Here is a 16,408-nt window from a genome sequence, read left to right as displayed (position 1 = left end):
TCATATAAGGGGTCGGTGGATAGCCAGGTTACATGATACAGTATAAGCCTGCATTCAGGGCACGTTCACACCATTTTCTGGACCAGATCTGGAAGGCACTGCGTTGCGTTTTTGCCGCGTTTACTTTTAGGTCTTGCTGGGGGACCTCTGCAAGACCTACAGATAGCTAGGAAAAGAGCAGCACAATGCATGCATACAAGAGACATGAACTTACCACAGTTGTTCTTTTCGGAGCTGCTCAAATGATCATAGCCAGGGACAACCTGGACAGCAATGTCTCTCCACTTGTCCATCTTCCTATTATTGTTCTTATACTGCCCATGCCTGGGATTATACAGCTCTGGGCAGGCTTCCATAAGTTGTACAAAGCATTCGGTGTCCACTTCAGCCATCATGGTTCCTATCGTCACAAATCTCTCTCTCCACAGAAGAAGGAAGTCCAGGGGTGATGAGATCATCCAAAGCAGCCGCACGCATTTTTTTTCCCCGTTGCGTTTTTGACGTGTTCCAGTGCGTTCCAGACCAAACAAAATGGTTTGGTCTGGAACTGACTGCGATGGTGTGAACTGAGGCCAAGAAGAGCATAGGGAAACATTGGGATGCATTTTAGGTCCAGAAACAATCTGGTCCGGTCTGGAGATGATCTGGAGGTGGTGTGACTGGGCCCTCACACCAGTGTAGTGCATGAATGCAAGAAAAAACCTTGTGATTTATGTACAATCACAAAACGTGCGAAAAAGCGCCTTGCGCTGCCATTAATTATCACTGGCACCCCAAATGTGCCAAACAAACACCCCAAAAATGTGCAAAGCTCAGGAAGGTGCATGAACTTCTTTGCCACATGTAGGAAATGAAATGAATGGGCTGCTTTACACATGACAAGTGCTCGCAAATTTAGTATCCTAGCACAGTGTGCCTCTTCCCTGAGCTGCTTATTTGAAACAACGTGTTTTATTTAGTTATAAAGCGTCATTAGTTTTGTGGTTCGGTTAGTGATGTACAATATGTCCGGGTAAGGCAATGTCTTTGTAACAATGTGGCTGCGCTATAGTCACACACTCACGTGCTATGGCACCATATGGACTTTACAGACATTGTGGATTTTTGTGCATGCCTGATGTGCTGTGTGCAGTCTTTCTGTTATCTCTGTGTGTGCTCTGTGTGTCCGCTGACCTTGTTTGACTTTGTGCACTGTGTGCTTGTCTGTGTGGTATGTTGACTGCACGTTCGCTCTGCATGTTTGCTGACCGTGCATGCTGTCTGCTGTGTGTTCAGTCTGTGTGTACTTTCTTTTGTGTGTATGTGTTCTGTGACTGTGTGTACTGTGTATGCTCTTGTCTTTGTGTACTCTTTGCATGTTCTCTGACTGTGCATGCTATCTTCTGTGCGTACTCTGTTGTGTGTGCTGTGACTGTGTGTTCTCTAACTGTTTGTGCAGAGCTTCTGTGTGCTCTGTTTATGTGTGCTTGTTCTGATTGTGCTCTGGGTGTGCAATCACTTTTGAGTCTGTAGATTCCATGTGAGATCATGGGATGACAATGAAGAGGGGAAGAAGCAGACACAAAGGGGAAAGCAATATTGCAAAGGAGAATATTGGATGGGGGAGAGGTAGTGTCACACTGAGCAGGATAACAGAATGAAAGGCGGTGGTGTCATGAGAGTGTAATGGGGAATGTGTGCAAATACCATATCCTGTACTGATGGCAGAAAAAGAGAGGGGGGTACAATATAGATAGGGATGGAGCATGCTTAGTGAAGAAGTGAAACTGAATGAGTGATAGGAAACAAAGCAATCTTTTTATAGTAGTGTGTGTGTGTATATGTATGTATGAATGTATGTGTGTGTGTGATTAGAAGCTAGTCAATGTTAATGAAGATAATGGACTCTATGTAAACTTATATAATGTATAATATTACTATAATAATCCTGAATACTCTACTATTGGTTTATCTAGCGCCCCCCCCGTGCTTCAACTACAAATCCCAACATGCCGGTCTTGCAATGCCTCATGGGACTTGAGGCCCTGGTTTATATGAATAGTGCAGTCTTTATCAGAGAACAGCACATATGCTTTACATATTTTCCTTTGAAAAAAACCCCATTTCTTTCTGATTTGCATATACACCTAGTCATGTATGCTCTGAGCTGTTGTTTCTTCCAAATAATTTGAAATGCAAAGAAGTGGGTAACCTGGCCTACACCCCCTTCCCCGACACACTGGTTGAGCTCAGCCTACCAGAAAAGCAAAGCTGTACTCCTACAGGGGAACTTTCTTTGTTTGCTCCTATATACAGGAGTTGTGTAGGCTGGGGCAGGTGTAAACCAAGCACTCCGGCTGTGGTCATACTACAAAACCAATCATGCCTTTGCCCCTGATAATCATGCTTGTGGCTGTCGGAGCCTTGCAGTGCATCATGGGCCTGTGCTGAGCTTGCCTGTAAGGCCCCATTCACACCTATGCGTATTGTAATATGCGCGTCTGTCACGTGGTTTTTTACCGCGATTCGCGGTAAAAAAAGTCGCGCGACCCCAAAGGCTACTTGGCCGTATACAAATGGAAAACGCCCTACAAAACGGACCAATACGCAGCAAAAAACGCTCCGGGACCTTTTCATGCGTGGGCCGTTTTGTAGTGCGTTCGGGACGGGCGGAAATACGGACAGGTGGGAACGATACCATTGACTACAATGCAATTTATTTTTTTGACCGTTTTGTAGAGCTTTCATCGAGCGTAGGACGCGCTACAAAACGGTCAGGTGTGAATGAGGCCTAAAGGTTCATTCTTGTGAAGCCATTCATGTTCTTCTTCTTTTATATGTACATCATTAGTGTTACTTGTTTACCAACAACATAAAGACAAAGGGAGATCACAGGGAGATTAGATTGTGGCTTTCAGTGCATTACCAATACAATATCATAAAGTATTAACATGGAGAGAAAGGGAAATGTATTATGCAGGAGAAATTCCTTATCTCAGGATTGATAATAATGGAAGAAGAGAACACAATGTCTGTATGACCTGATGACGGCACGGCGGGAGGTCAGACGTCTCTCCGTGCCGGTTAATCTTAATACAGTTTTGCAGTTTAGAAGCGATTGTCCACTTTATTTCTGTATAATGCTTCCCCGGGTATTGTAAAGTGATATCTGCTCCCCCAACACGCAGACAAAAGACCTCGAGGGAAGCTGAACACCTGTTGTAGATGGATGGCCGTTCTGTGACTCTCGGGCTCTATAGTAGTTCCAGGGAAATGACTTCTCTCATAATGAATAGATTCAGCTGTGCCGGCCCACATTCCATTTAGAAGTAGATGTTATCACAATCACTATATAAGTACTGCGACTGCAAAAGTCATTTCCATATTTTTATATTTTCTGCTTTCATTAAAATAATAGCTGGTGATCCTGCCATGAAGGTTCTCATTCATACACTTCCTGTTATAGGGTGACAACACTGTCCCTGTCACCCGATTGTGCTCCTGTGTTCTCACTGTCACTGGGCTTTCTATTAAAGGAGTTGTAAAGTTGCAGCATATACTCTCCTATTATGACATCAGCATTGTAATAGGAATACATACTAGAGTTGTTTCTGATAATACAATCAAAGCTTACTTGTAAAAAATCCCTTTTATGTAGTGAGTGCTGACTTCTGTATACCCATCACTTTCACCAACTTCCTGGATTCCCAGCATGCTTTACATCTCTTCCCCTGCTGCTTGATGTGATTCACTCTTGATTTCTTAAGGCTGCATATCCCATCATGCATTGCTTCCAGCAAGCAATGATAATGTTACATTGTTTAGACATTGAGTTGTAGTTCAGAAGGCAGGTTCCTGATTGGCCAGGAAAAAGACATCCTGTCTGCATCTGGAAGCCGACTTCCCAGGCAATCAGCATGGAGCCAGCCAAACCGCACGGAGCCAGCTTTCCAGTCAATCAGGAAGCTGGGCTGTGGGTAATGACCTGCCCCCCACCTTCCTGATTGGCCGGGAAGCCGCCTTCCTGGCCAATCAGCATCGAGCCAGCCAAACCCGGGCAACCAAGAAGCTGGGTGGCGGGTAATGACACGCCGGCCCGCTTCCTGATTGCCCAGGAAGCCGGCTCAATGCTATTGGAAGTATCGGTACTCTATATCGGCGAGTATATAAATATCAGTACTCGTACTCCATAGAAAAACTGGTATCGCTCGGCAACGTCACGCGCATGTGCGATGGCGTCACAGTGGAGTGTCACCTGGTCTCGGCTCTTTTGCATGTGTACACCCGTTTTTTGTGCATGCCTTGCTATGGACTGAAAACGCAGATGTCGCAGCTCCCAGATGCTGCAAATGCAGGCGTATTTTGTATGGCCACCCACCTGTATTGTTCTGCATGAGGCCTAATATGTACAGGTATAGATTTCTCATGACCTCGGCTCTGTAGATTCCACAGCAATGTTGCCTGATCTCTTCCAGTGCTGTGTCAGTGGTGGAGGTGTTCACTCACAGCAGTCCGTTTCCTGGAAGGAAATCAACAGTCACGTTTTTGTTTCTTTATAGGAAAATGTGAACACAAAGTCCGTTCCATCATTCTGTGACACAATACTGACACTAAACTATGCAAATCACGTTCAAGTCTTCTGAGCATGACAACACTAAAGCTGGCCACACACCTTACAATTATCTGCAGATTTTCTATGGTCAGATGGAAAAGGTGCAACAGATTCCTCCATCTACGCTACACTGTGTGGATGGAGGAATCTCCACCCGGGCCAATCTGTTGCACTTTTTCCATCTGACCACAGAAAATCTGCAGATAATTGTAAGGTGTGTGGGTAGGTTTACACAGAGGGGGATTTATCGACTGGAGCAGACAGAATCTAGAACAGCTTCCAATAGTAACCAATCAGCTTCTCTCTTCAGTGTGTTCAGTTAAAGGAGAACTATGACATGAGTGATTTCCACTCGCCTCACAGTTCTAAGCCGACCTGTGACAATGAGACTGTCACAGGTCGGCTCAGTAGATCGGGAGGTGAGAGAACACATACCGGCGTTCGCTCACCTCTCGATCCTGTTACGGCTCTCTGCCGTGACAGGGGGAGGGGCTGGATTCCCCTCTCCCCGCTCCGATCTGCCAGCGCTGACTGGCGGAACGGACGGGGGAGGGGGGCGGGTACAGCTGGCTCTGCCTCTAGATAGGCAGAGCCAGCTGTCACTCACGCAGCTGGGCGGATCCCGTCATCTAAGTCGGGATCCGCTCCAGGTGCGGCGTCTCAGTATACCGCGAGCTGTAGCTCGCGGTATACTGAGCTTAGGGTGACGGGAGGGCGCTAGTTTGTGTCCTCCCGTTACCCCAAGGAGAACTATGGGGAAAAACACTGACCCCATAGTTCTCCTTTAAGCCATGAAAATGAAAGCTAGAAGATGATTGGTTGCCATGGGCGTCTGCTCCAGATTCTGTCAGTTTTAATGAACTCCCTCCATGTATTGTCCAGCTGGAGTTTATATTGATAGATGAACATCTGGTTGACCTGCACAGTCATTTACAGAAGCAATTTCCTCCATAAATGACACTCATCTGTATTATGATGTTGTTGGCCTATCAGGATGTGTTCTGTGAATGGAGCCATAGGACCAATTATCTCTAATGTTACTTATATGGTATCTATAGGCAAAAACTACAAACACATCTGTACTTCTATATTGAATTTCCATAAGTTCTAGCCCGCTCCTAATAACCACATCCATCTAGAAGTGTGTACACTTAAGCCGGCCATACACTGTATGAATGAACTCCTTCAATGGGTGGCCGTGTCGGCAGCCTTCCATCCGGCATCCTTCAATCAGAACATTAAAGGAGCCAGTGGAAAAATGTTTGGGTGAAGAGTGACAGCAGCCAATCGGCTGCCATCACTGTTCTGGTATTCTGACAGCAGCATACCCGCCACTGTCTGAATACAAAAGCCCAGCGGGAGATTCGTCCATTCACAGGTTGGATGAAAAAAATATAACAGTGTTTGGCCAGCTTTACTTATTTAAGATGTCCATAGGATGTACTTCCTCAATACACCAACATGATTTCACTCAGCCCAGTGACTATGCACTTCCTTGTAGCACCACTCTCAGAGAGCCTGCCTTCTGAACTACAACTCAATGTCTTGACAATGTAACATTATCATTGCTTTCTGGAAGCAATGCATGATGGGATATGTAGTCCTGAGAAATCGAGATTGCGTCCCATCAAGCAGCAGGGAAAGAGACAGAAAGCACACTGGGAATCCAGGAAGTTGGTGAAAGTGATGAGCAGACAGAAAGCAGCACTCACTACATAAAAGGGATTTCTTCAAGTAAGCTTTGTTTGCATCAAAAACAACTCTCGTATGTATTCCTATTACAGTGCTGATGTTATAACAGGAGAGTATATAAGGGGTGGCCAACTCCGGCCCTCTAGCTGTGCTTTAACTACAAATCCCAACTTTCCTCTGCATCTGAGAATCATGCCCCTAACTGTCAGTCTTGCAATGTCTCATGGGACTTGTAGTTGCACAGTAGCTGGAGGGCCGGCGTTGCCCACCCTGGGTATATGCTGGAACTTTACGTCCCCTTTATTGCAGCATAATAGAGCAGTGTGTGGAGACTTGTAGGATCTGAGAGTAAGATGTAACTCCTTACTAAAAATAAGAAACAGGTCAGCTTCAATGTACAGTGATTGATTCACCTGCAGTGAGTGTTCGGTGAATGTCACATTTACTGCCTTATGCCCCATTGCAGTGGGAGTGATCAGTGAGTGGTGAGGAGACTGAGCAAATGCTTCCTCCTGCCTGAAGCCGACTGATGACATTATTTTCCCAGGCTGCACCTCTCAGCATAAGCAGTCACTTGCCTGGAGCTCCAGGACTACATTTTAATGATGAAGGCCCCGTTCACACTAAGCGATTAACGCACGGTAATTCCCGCGATATCGCGGCTATTTACCGCGCGATATCGCTCTCCAATGCATGGCAATGGGGCAAAGGGTCCTGCTGTCGCGGGTCGTGCGTCGCTACAGCAGGACCCTTTTTGGAGCGGATTTTGCCGCGATTCAATGCTTTTCAATGCAAGCATTTGCGCGATATCACGCGATTTGTCGCACAAAATGCAAATCGCGCGACAAACGTGCGATTTGCGAATCGCCAAGTGTGAATGGGGCCGAAAGGTACAGTCGCCATATATTGCGGCATAAGTATTCATGGAGGTTTATAAAGTGAAAGATCCATTTTAGCAGAATTGAAGGTAGAGCTGTAATAAAATAAAATGAGAAAAGATGGGAACATGAGCCATAGGAAAGGAAGTCATTGGGGGGTACCGGGGGTTCATAGTAATGTAGTAGGTGAATAAAGACAAGGGTCCATCTAGTACAGTGTGTGTGTGTGTGTGTGTGTATATACAGTGTATACAGTATATGGCTCTGACACTTCCCACATCCCTGTAAACTAATTGAAATAAGAATCTCATCAAGAAGTTTCTTGAATTTATCAACGCTCTCAACGTAGACCACCGCCTGTGGAAGGGAAATCTACAATTTCACTACTTTCCAGAGTGTCCAGGAGTCACCAAACCTACGGGAAGTTAATCTGCAAACACAAAAAAAGTGTCCCGGAAGTAGAAGTGTCCCATCTGAAATGCGAGGCTGCCAGAGTGCTTCTCTTCATGTTCTGATATACACACCTTTCTGTTTTTGTATGATTAGCCATGTCAGGCCGGGCAAGGCTGTGGCTTTGTCTGGTCAGTGACCTGCAGACAGGAAGTCTTTTGTGCAAAGGAAAATGTCACCCTTTCATTCCTGCAAAAACAGGATGTTGTATATGAAAATCCTCATTTTGGTAATAACCCGGGTGGCAGTACCATAGAAAAACATGTTGTATGTATTTCACTTTTATAATGTGAGATGTTGACAAATACGGACAGAAAAATGTTATTAACCCTTGCAGTGGGGCTAACCCCGCACTGCAAGGGTTAAGTGCTCCTTTTTTGACTAGGGTAAAAAAAAAAAAGTTATACTCACCTGACCTTCTAAGCTGTCTGGTCCTTAGACCGGTCCCTGGAACGTCTCCTCCTCCTCTGCAGCAGCCTAGGAATTCTCGAGTCATCACGTTCTATACACAATGTATAGGATGTAAGGATGCCAAGGGACCTACCATCACCGCAGAGGAGGAGGAGACAGGGAGGAAGGAACGCTGCCAGATCCGAGGATTGAGGGAGTATAATTTTTTTCTTTTCTTTTTTTTGACACTAGGCAAATGTCAAGCAGTTAACCCTTCACTGCGGGGGTAGCCCCACTGCAAGGGTTAAGAACATTTCTGAGTTCTTCTCAGCAAAAAGCTTGACACAACCTGCCAACTTTGTTGAACAAACAAAATTCTAACCGTGTTTTTCATTCTGGAAACTCCATTCATTCTAAAATCAGATGCTAAAATCAAACAATATTTTGCAGGACGTACTCGTATATTATCCAATGTTCTGATGGGATTTTTTGTATAAACATCTACCAGTGTACACTGGGGATGCACCGATACCGTTTTTTTTGGTGTGGAGTACGTGTACTGATATTTATTCTTGCCAAAGAACACTGGCTTCAGAGGCTGCCTGGCTTCCTGTCCAATCAAGAAGCCGGGCTGTGAGTTATGAGATGCTGTCCGGCTTCCTGATTGGTCAGAAAGACAGGCTGCCTAGCAACAAGTGAAGCCGGCTTACTAGCCAATCAGGAAGCCGGGCAGCACGTCATGACCCGATACCGGCTTCCTGATTGGCTAGGATACCGGCTCACTTGTTTCTAGGCAGCGTGGCTTCCTGACCAATCAGGAAGCAGGGACGCGAGTCATGAAATGCCACCAGGCTTCCTGATTGGTTAGATTAGCCAGGCTGCCTAAGAAAAAGTGAAGCTGGCTTCTTAGTCAATTAGAATGCCAGGCAGCACATCATGACCTGCCTCCTGGCTCCTTGATTGGCTAGGAGGCCAGCTTGTTCCTAGGCAGCTTGGCTTCCTGACCAAATAGGGAGGCGGGTCATTATGTGCCGCCAAGCTTCCTGATTGGTTAGAAAGCCAAGCTGCTTAGCAACACGTGAAGCCGGCTTCCTATCCAATCAGGGAGGCGGGTCATAACCCACCGCCCGGCTTCATGCTCCCTCGGCACTGCCAGTCAGAGGGAGATCTCCTCTACCAGTACTCGCCCAAATACTCGGTATCGGTACCAATACTAGTATCAGGATCGGTACATCCCTAGTGTATACCGAGCTTTAACCATCTTAATACCAGAGCAATTGTGTAATTTTTGCACAAATATTACAATCTGAATTTCTGGATAGAAAATGACTTGAAACCCCCAAACATGTATATATTGTGTGTTCACCTGCAGCATAGGACCCGGCTGTCACAGTGACAGCGGGCCCTGGGGATTCCCTCCAGGTAAGGGAGACACCATTTCTTTTAGTCACAGCCCCTGTTAGGTATGGCTTGTGACATATATATGAAAGCAGAGGTAATAACTAGCAGTGATGGATGGTACGGTGTGAATCTTCTGCTGGAGAAATGGAATGACAGCGGAATATGACAAACGTTATTGTTTCCTGTTCATGAAGCTGACAACACTCGTTATAAAACTGGGGCAAACACTTCCCTTTATAGAAAGTACACGTCTCCTCCTAGGACTTTTCTTTTCAGTGATGTATGGGATCCTCATGTTCCGCCAGCTCTATCCACACTGGCTATATATATATATATATATAATGAAGGTCACCCACATTACAGGTATACATCCAGTATGTCTGCTGTGCGTCAGTATAGTAAGTTCAGTGATGGGGGATTTCCACTCATTCATGAAGCATGACAAAATGGGGCCATGAATACATCGGGGCTGGAGATGTCTGATGACAGATGCTGTGTTGCCTTTATATATTCTTCTTTACTCGGCCTGTTCTATATAACAAAGAGCAATGATTGTGTGCAGAATGCATGGCAAGACCTCGTCCAGTATGGCAGGGGTAGGCAACCTTAGAACTCCAGCAGATGTGGAACTACAAGTCCCATGAGGCTTTACAAAACTGACAGACCACAGGCGTGACTCCCAGAGGAAGAGGCATGATGGCATTTGTAGCTTCACCACAGATGGAGTGTTGAAGTTGCCTACCCCTGCAGTACGGTATGTATATTAGTACAGCAGTATATGGGATGTTGCAATAGGGATGCATTAAGAAAACTGACTTAAAAAAAGGACAATTCTGATCTCTTTGTAGTAACACAAGTCTTGGATAGAGGAGATGACATCACAGCACTAGAGAACATGAGACTCGGCTGTGCTCATTATATGGGCCCACACACAGCTCTGTGCCATACATTTCCAGTGATGTCTCTGTGTGACCTACTTGTCAGCCTAATTACCTGGGAATGATCTCATTATGGCTGTATATTACCCAGCCAAATCAATATGTCTCATGTAGGTCTGGTTCTGGGGACGTTATAAACGGTTACAGCTAAAACAGGTCACTCCGGATGAGAATTACGTTAGATTTGTTTTTTCCAGGCTGCTAATGGCATACATCTTCTTTTATACATTACTATCTTAACTTGCTCTGCATTTATTAAACAGTCCATCATTCTACTCTACAGGTCAGCCACCCTACTGTCTCCAACACCAGAACAAAGCACATATAGAATTGAATAGAGAACAAATAAAGAAGAAGGAATTTAAAAAACCTACTCTTGCAGTGGGGCTACCCCAGCACTACAAGGGTTAAGTGCCCATTGTGCCTGGGGGTTCACACTGGGGTTCACTACTGCATGTGCAAACCCTGTCTAATGTATGTGCTTAGCACTGCTACTCAATGCGTAGTATTTCCTAATAGTTTTCAACACATATTACAATAATAAGGGCTTGTTCACGTTCAACCTTACGGCTGCTGGTGTGCGTGTGCTCAAAACAGTGGCAATGCGCTTGATCAAGCCTGTTTCTTTCTTTTCTTTTTTGCTGTTAGTAGTTGTACCGTGTCTCACTGTGGTGCGCTTAAAAAAAATACAACTTTTTAAAGCATACACTACAGCGACATATGCATAGCTGTGTATTAAATCGGACCTTCTCGCCTCAAACAAACTTTGTGTCTCTGCCACCCTCCCCTTCGCCGCGATCTAAACTACCAATTTTTTTTCTTTATTTACCATTTTTCTTTTTTTTCTGGCCCGACCCCTTCCCTCCATTCACACATACCTCCTACCAAATCCTCTCCTGGGTTATTCATGCCCCATATCCCAGAAGGCATCAGCTTCCATACTGCTGATGGAGGAGGGAAGACCTGGTTTGTGTCATTAGAGGGCCAAGCTGCCTGAATCTGAAAAAGTCAGCTGGCTTCTGATGATAAAAGGAAAGAAAATGGTGGTGCGGGACTAGGCGCGTGGAGGCGGATTACAAGAGAACAACGGTGTGTTGTGAAGTTCCTCAGTAGATTTGGAGTAAGGCAATATGTTGTACTGGAGGTAGTTAGGGAAGGTAGGCCCAGCTCAATAAGGTCATATCGAACCTTTCCTGGTTGAATGGCGCCATGTCCAGATGCCTGCAGATTACGTCTACAGCTGGCATGGTCAGGCTCTACATCCTCCCAACCCTGTGCCAGCCCTGTTGGCCACTAAATGCAATGAGTGGCCCCCACTGGGATATAGGTTTGATATTAGAAGCCAACGTGTGACCCTGATAGCTCTGGTTACTGCATACCAGTGCCCTGAAGCCACTTTACCAGGTATTCTTCTCCCCACAGATTTTTTTTTTTTTTTTTTTTTTAGGTCTGTCTCACCTAATTAGTAAAGTGAACATATGGTCCAAAACTACATGTTCCTTATCTTCCTACCCTGCTGTTCTTAACCTTGACATGGTGACAGAAGCTGTTTAATAATTACCTTTTCTGAAGAATCCTCAAGTCCCAACACCCTCTGGAGGTAAGTCACATGACCAACACTAGGGTATTGGTCATATGGTCTTTTCCAAATGGGAGGTCCAGTGTATAGCATAGCATTCCCTTCCCTACCCCCAGTAGTTTAGCAAAGGGAAGGGCTGACACACAGTTTTTGAAGGAACTCGGCAGGTAGGTTGTCCCAAACATCTTGGAGAACTAACCGCAGATCTTCTGTGGATGTCGGCTGCCTCAAATCCTTCTCTCTTCATGTAATCCCAGACAGACTCGATAATATTGAGATCAGGGCTCTGTGGGGGCCAAACCATCATTTCCAGGACTCCTTGTTCTTCATTATGCTTAAGATAGTCTTAATGATATTGGCTGTATGTTTGGGGTCGTTGTCCTGCTGCAGAATACATTTGGGGCCAATTACACTCCTCCCTGATGCTACGGCATGATGGTGGATAAGTATCTGCTTGTGTTTCTCAGAATTGAGGACACCATTGATCCTGACCAAATCTTCAACTCCATTGGCAGGAATGCAGCCCCAGACTTGCAAGGACCCTCCACCATGCTTCACTGTTGCTGCAGACACTCATTATTGTACCGCTCTCCAGCTCTTCGGCAAACAAACTGCCTCCTGCTACAGACAAAATTCACATTATTAAAGCATTGGTCCAGAGCACTTGCTGCCATTTTTCTGTGGCCAAAAAGCCATACCTCCGGCGTGGAAACAAGGCTAAGCGACTTAACTGAGCACAAAAACATAGGAACTGGGGTGCAGAAAAATGGCAGCAGGTGCTCTGGATTGATGAGTCAAAATGTGAAATATTTGGCTGTAGCAGGAGGCAGTTTCTGTAATAACTAGGAGACCATGTAAATGAAAGTTTTTGTGCCCAGAGTTCAGCTTTAAGACAGCAGGCCATAGTGTTATAGGCAGGCATTTTAATTATACAACACTGTTATCTGAAAAGTAACTTTGGACAGCAGCTATCCCACAGGCATCATTAGACTGTCTCTGTAACCTGGCTCCTTGTAATCCCCTTTTGGCACTAAAGTAACCTGACCCTTTTGTATTGTGTGCATCTCTTTTCTTCCTCCTTTGTCACAAGAACCCAACTTTTTGTAGTGTCTTTTCCCAGTTCTTCAGCTCTGATAAGAAGAGGAGGAGGACATTCCGGATAATGGTAGAAGGACAGCTGTCTCCCTAACACAGCAGCTGCCATTCTGAACAATAGGCTTGCAATGCAATTTAACATCTGCTGAGCGTTAATCCTGGAGGGCTTGCGTCAAGCTAATTTCTCCTCTTTTTGGAGAGATGAAATTACCTGCAATACCGAGGCAAACCCTCATTATGATCTTACAGCTAGAATTGTACCATCGTAGCAGTGAGCCAAACAGTCTGTGCTTCTTATAATTTACTCCAAACTACTAAACTACTACTTCATAAAATAATATGGAAAATACTGAGGCTAAGCCATCACAGCAATAGCTAAAGAGTTACAATGGGGATGTGTGGTTCAGGCCCACCGCACAAGTGCTAGACACTACATCTGCCACACTTGTAAAAAAACCATCCATTTAAACACACATATACAGTGTGTGTGTGTGTGTATACAGTGGTGTAACAATCGCCATAGCGACCCAGGCGGAGGCAATGGGGCCCGGGAACGGGGGCAGGGCCGCGGCATTCCTCAGATGCCGTGTGGGTCGCTATGGCATGTAAGGCTGCTGGCTGTCACTGAAAACAGCTCAGCAGCGGCGTTTCCCCTCACAGCCGCTGCGGAGCTGTGTCAGTGACAGCCAGCAGCTGCGGCACAAGAGGCCAGCGGTCGCAGTGAAGGAGGAGGCGGGGCCTGCCTAAGAGCAACCCCGCCTCCTCTTACATCACTGGCCAGCGACCTAAGAGCAGGTGGGGCCAGTGATGTAAGAGTAGGCGGGCCCATCGATAGAAGAGGAGGCGGGGCCAGTGATGTAAGAGTAGGCGGGCCCATCGATAGAAGAGGAGGCGGGGCCCGGCGACCATGGAGGTCTCAATAGCCACAAAGGATAAATCCACTTTTTTTCCACCAAATGCCTTTGCACAAATCACCTTGATAAAGTAGCAGTGACATCATCACTGTGCTGTACATTGCCTGTGCACAGAGCTGTGGGAAGGTTCCAACAGGCCCCACCCATTACATGCTTTCTGCAGAGCACTACAGGAGTGGGCGGAGACAAGATCAGCCACCCAGCACAAGGAGTAAGTTGGGGTTTGCTGCTGATTCCTATGATTACAACTACCTTCAGAGTGAGAATGGAAAGAGAGTGCTGGACGAGGACATCACTCAGCAAAACGACCAAGACGGCACAACAGGAGCTGCTAGAAATACTGATACAAGTGCCAACAGCAACCTGAGATCAGAGGTAAGTGATAAATGAATGAGTAAGTCACAAAACATTCAATGGATCATGATTGGCCGAGGTGTTATGGAGGGCGGCTGAGGATCAGCTTTCCTTTCTGTCCACAGACTAGGTTATTACTTGCATATTTGGCACTTAGAAGTGTTCAATAAAGCAGTACAAATAGTGCGCAAAGTGCAGTAATCCACAGCAACCAATCAAATCATGACGTTAAATCAGTGAAATAATTCTGATTGATTTTTCTTGGTTGTTACATTCAGCACATCGCTCTTTGCTTTGCTGAATAAGCCTGTTAGTAGCTCATAGCTAAGAATAGGTTATACTTGTCTTTGTGATTTGTTTCTGTGACCTGTATATTTATTCTTCTGCTTGAATGATATGTTTATGAACCACAGTCACTGATATATTTATAGGTATTGAGAATTTGTTATAACTTGTGTAAAATGTTCGTTTTTTAATATTGTGTATTTGTACCGTTTGAATTCTAGTAAATTATTTTCAAAATGTATTTTTATGAACCAGATAGCACCAGTGAAATCACAGCAGTAGAAAAGGGCAATTTCAGGCAATTGAAAATAATCAGAGGGATGCTAATACTAACCAGAAGAGTGGGGTCTATTCATAAACAATTTGCTGAGAATGTCTGTGAACGTTCTGTTCTCTCTGTGTGAATAGAGGAAAAAACAAACGTTCTCAGTATGTTTTCTGTTGCGGTTGAATGTAATGTCAAATCTTATTATGGACTGCTACCTCATGTATCATTTCCCCCTCCTCTTTTAGATTGTAAGCCCTCAGGGACAGGGCCCTCCTTACCATCCTGTCTTGAATTGTATTGTAACTGTAATGTCTTCCTTATATTGTAAAGCGCTGCGCAAACTGTTGGCGCTATATAAATACTATGTAATAATAATAATAATAGATGGAGCTGAGAACAGGAAAAACTACACTGAGTGGCCAGATTATTATGACCACCTGACGTTTGTAGACTAATTAGCTATAATTTCGCGCTGAAGTTGCTAGAGGGCCAGACCATTATAAATAGGGAAGCAGGTTGTTTACCACGACAGTAGAAGTGATTTGGGTAACCAACGCGATTTAACAGCCTTTGAACGTGGGATGATTGTTGGCGCTCGGAGCCATGGAGCAAGTATCAGCAAAACAGCAGAATTTGTTAAATGTTCAAGAGCAGCTGTTGTTAAAGTGTTTAAAGACCGGACTGTCAGCCAAAAATCTGGGTCTGAACGTGCGAATTGTGGCCGTCAGCGACTAGTCAATGTTAGGGCAGAACGGAGAGTGGCAAGACTGGTACAAGACAACAGAAGGGCAACAGTGCAGTGTCAGATTCCTCGCATCACCTTTCAGCATCTCGAGGCACGAGGCGGCCCAACGAAGTCATCTCGTGGAGTCATCTCGTGGCCCAAGGAAGTACTGATGGGGTGGTAATAATAATCTGGCCACTCAGTGTATTTGTTTCCTATGCTTCTCAGCTCCATCTAGTGAACATAATGTGGTATTTTCCGAATGTTACATTCGTCTTTAAAGAAAATATACTAAGAATGTTCGTTTTTGCCTTTATTTGCATATAACAAATATTCAGAAGGGTGATTGGTTCTGCAAATTGTTTATAAATAGACTCCCATGGTGACAGTGCTGAAGACAAATTCAGTCACTAGTGTAGGGCTGCAACAACTAATCGACATAATCGATTATAATCGATTATTGAAAAAGTTGTCAACTTTTTCAATAATCGATTAATCGGCTCCTGATTGGTTGGCCCTGTTCACGGCTTAACACACGCTGCTTGCCACACCTCCTCCCCCACCTCACGCTCGCCGCTGCCAGACCTGCCCGCATCGACGCTCCCGCACCTCCTCCGTGCCTCACGCTCACCGCCCGTCCAAATCCACGATCGGCACGGGGACGCGGGGAGAAGAAGTAAGGAGGAGCAGGTGTGGGGGGGATGACAGCCGCCGATAGACAGGCCCGATCTCAGAAACAAGTTGCTGGAAGACTGTTCAGGTAAGCCTGCACTCCCACCCACACATGGTGCTCTATAATGTATTGCTGGGATATGTATTCCTCTATAGCTGATGGTACATTGTGCTGTA

At 45.4% G+C, this 16,408-nt stretch overlaps 1 protein-coding gene across 1 annotated transcript in view; it reads left to right on the top strand.

The window, feature by feature from the left end:
* The window catches only part of NFE2L3 (nuclear factor, erythroid 2 like 3), a 38,389-nt gene that overhangs the window by 9,149 nt on the left and 12,832 nt on the right, over positions 1-16,408 (top strand). The window contains exon 3 of the mRNA XM_018573480.1: positions 14,141-14,303. Coding sequence (XP_018428982.1) covers positions 14,141-14,303 — 163 coding nt within the window. The remainder of the gene's footprint in view (positions 1-14,140; positions 14,304-16,408) is intronic.

Source organism: Nanorana parkeri, unplaced genomic scaffold (assembly GCF_000935625.1).
Source record: "Nanorana parkeri isolate BGI_ZX_2015 unplaced genomic scaffold, ASM93562v1 scaffold4, whole genome shotgun sequence".
NCBI classification, from domain to species: Eukaryota; Metazoa; Chordata; class Amphibia; order Anura; family Dicroglossidae; genus Nanorana; species Nanorana parkeri.
The sequence above is the reverse complement of the archived record's forward strand: the minus strand, read 5'-3'. Positions and strand labels throughout refer to the sequence as shown.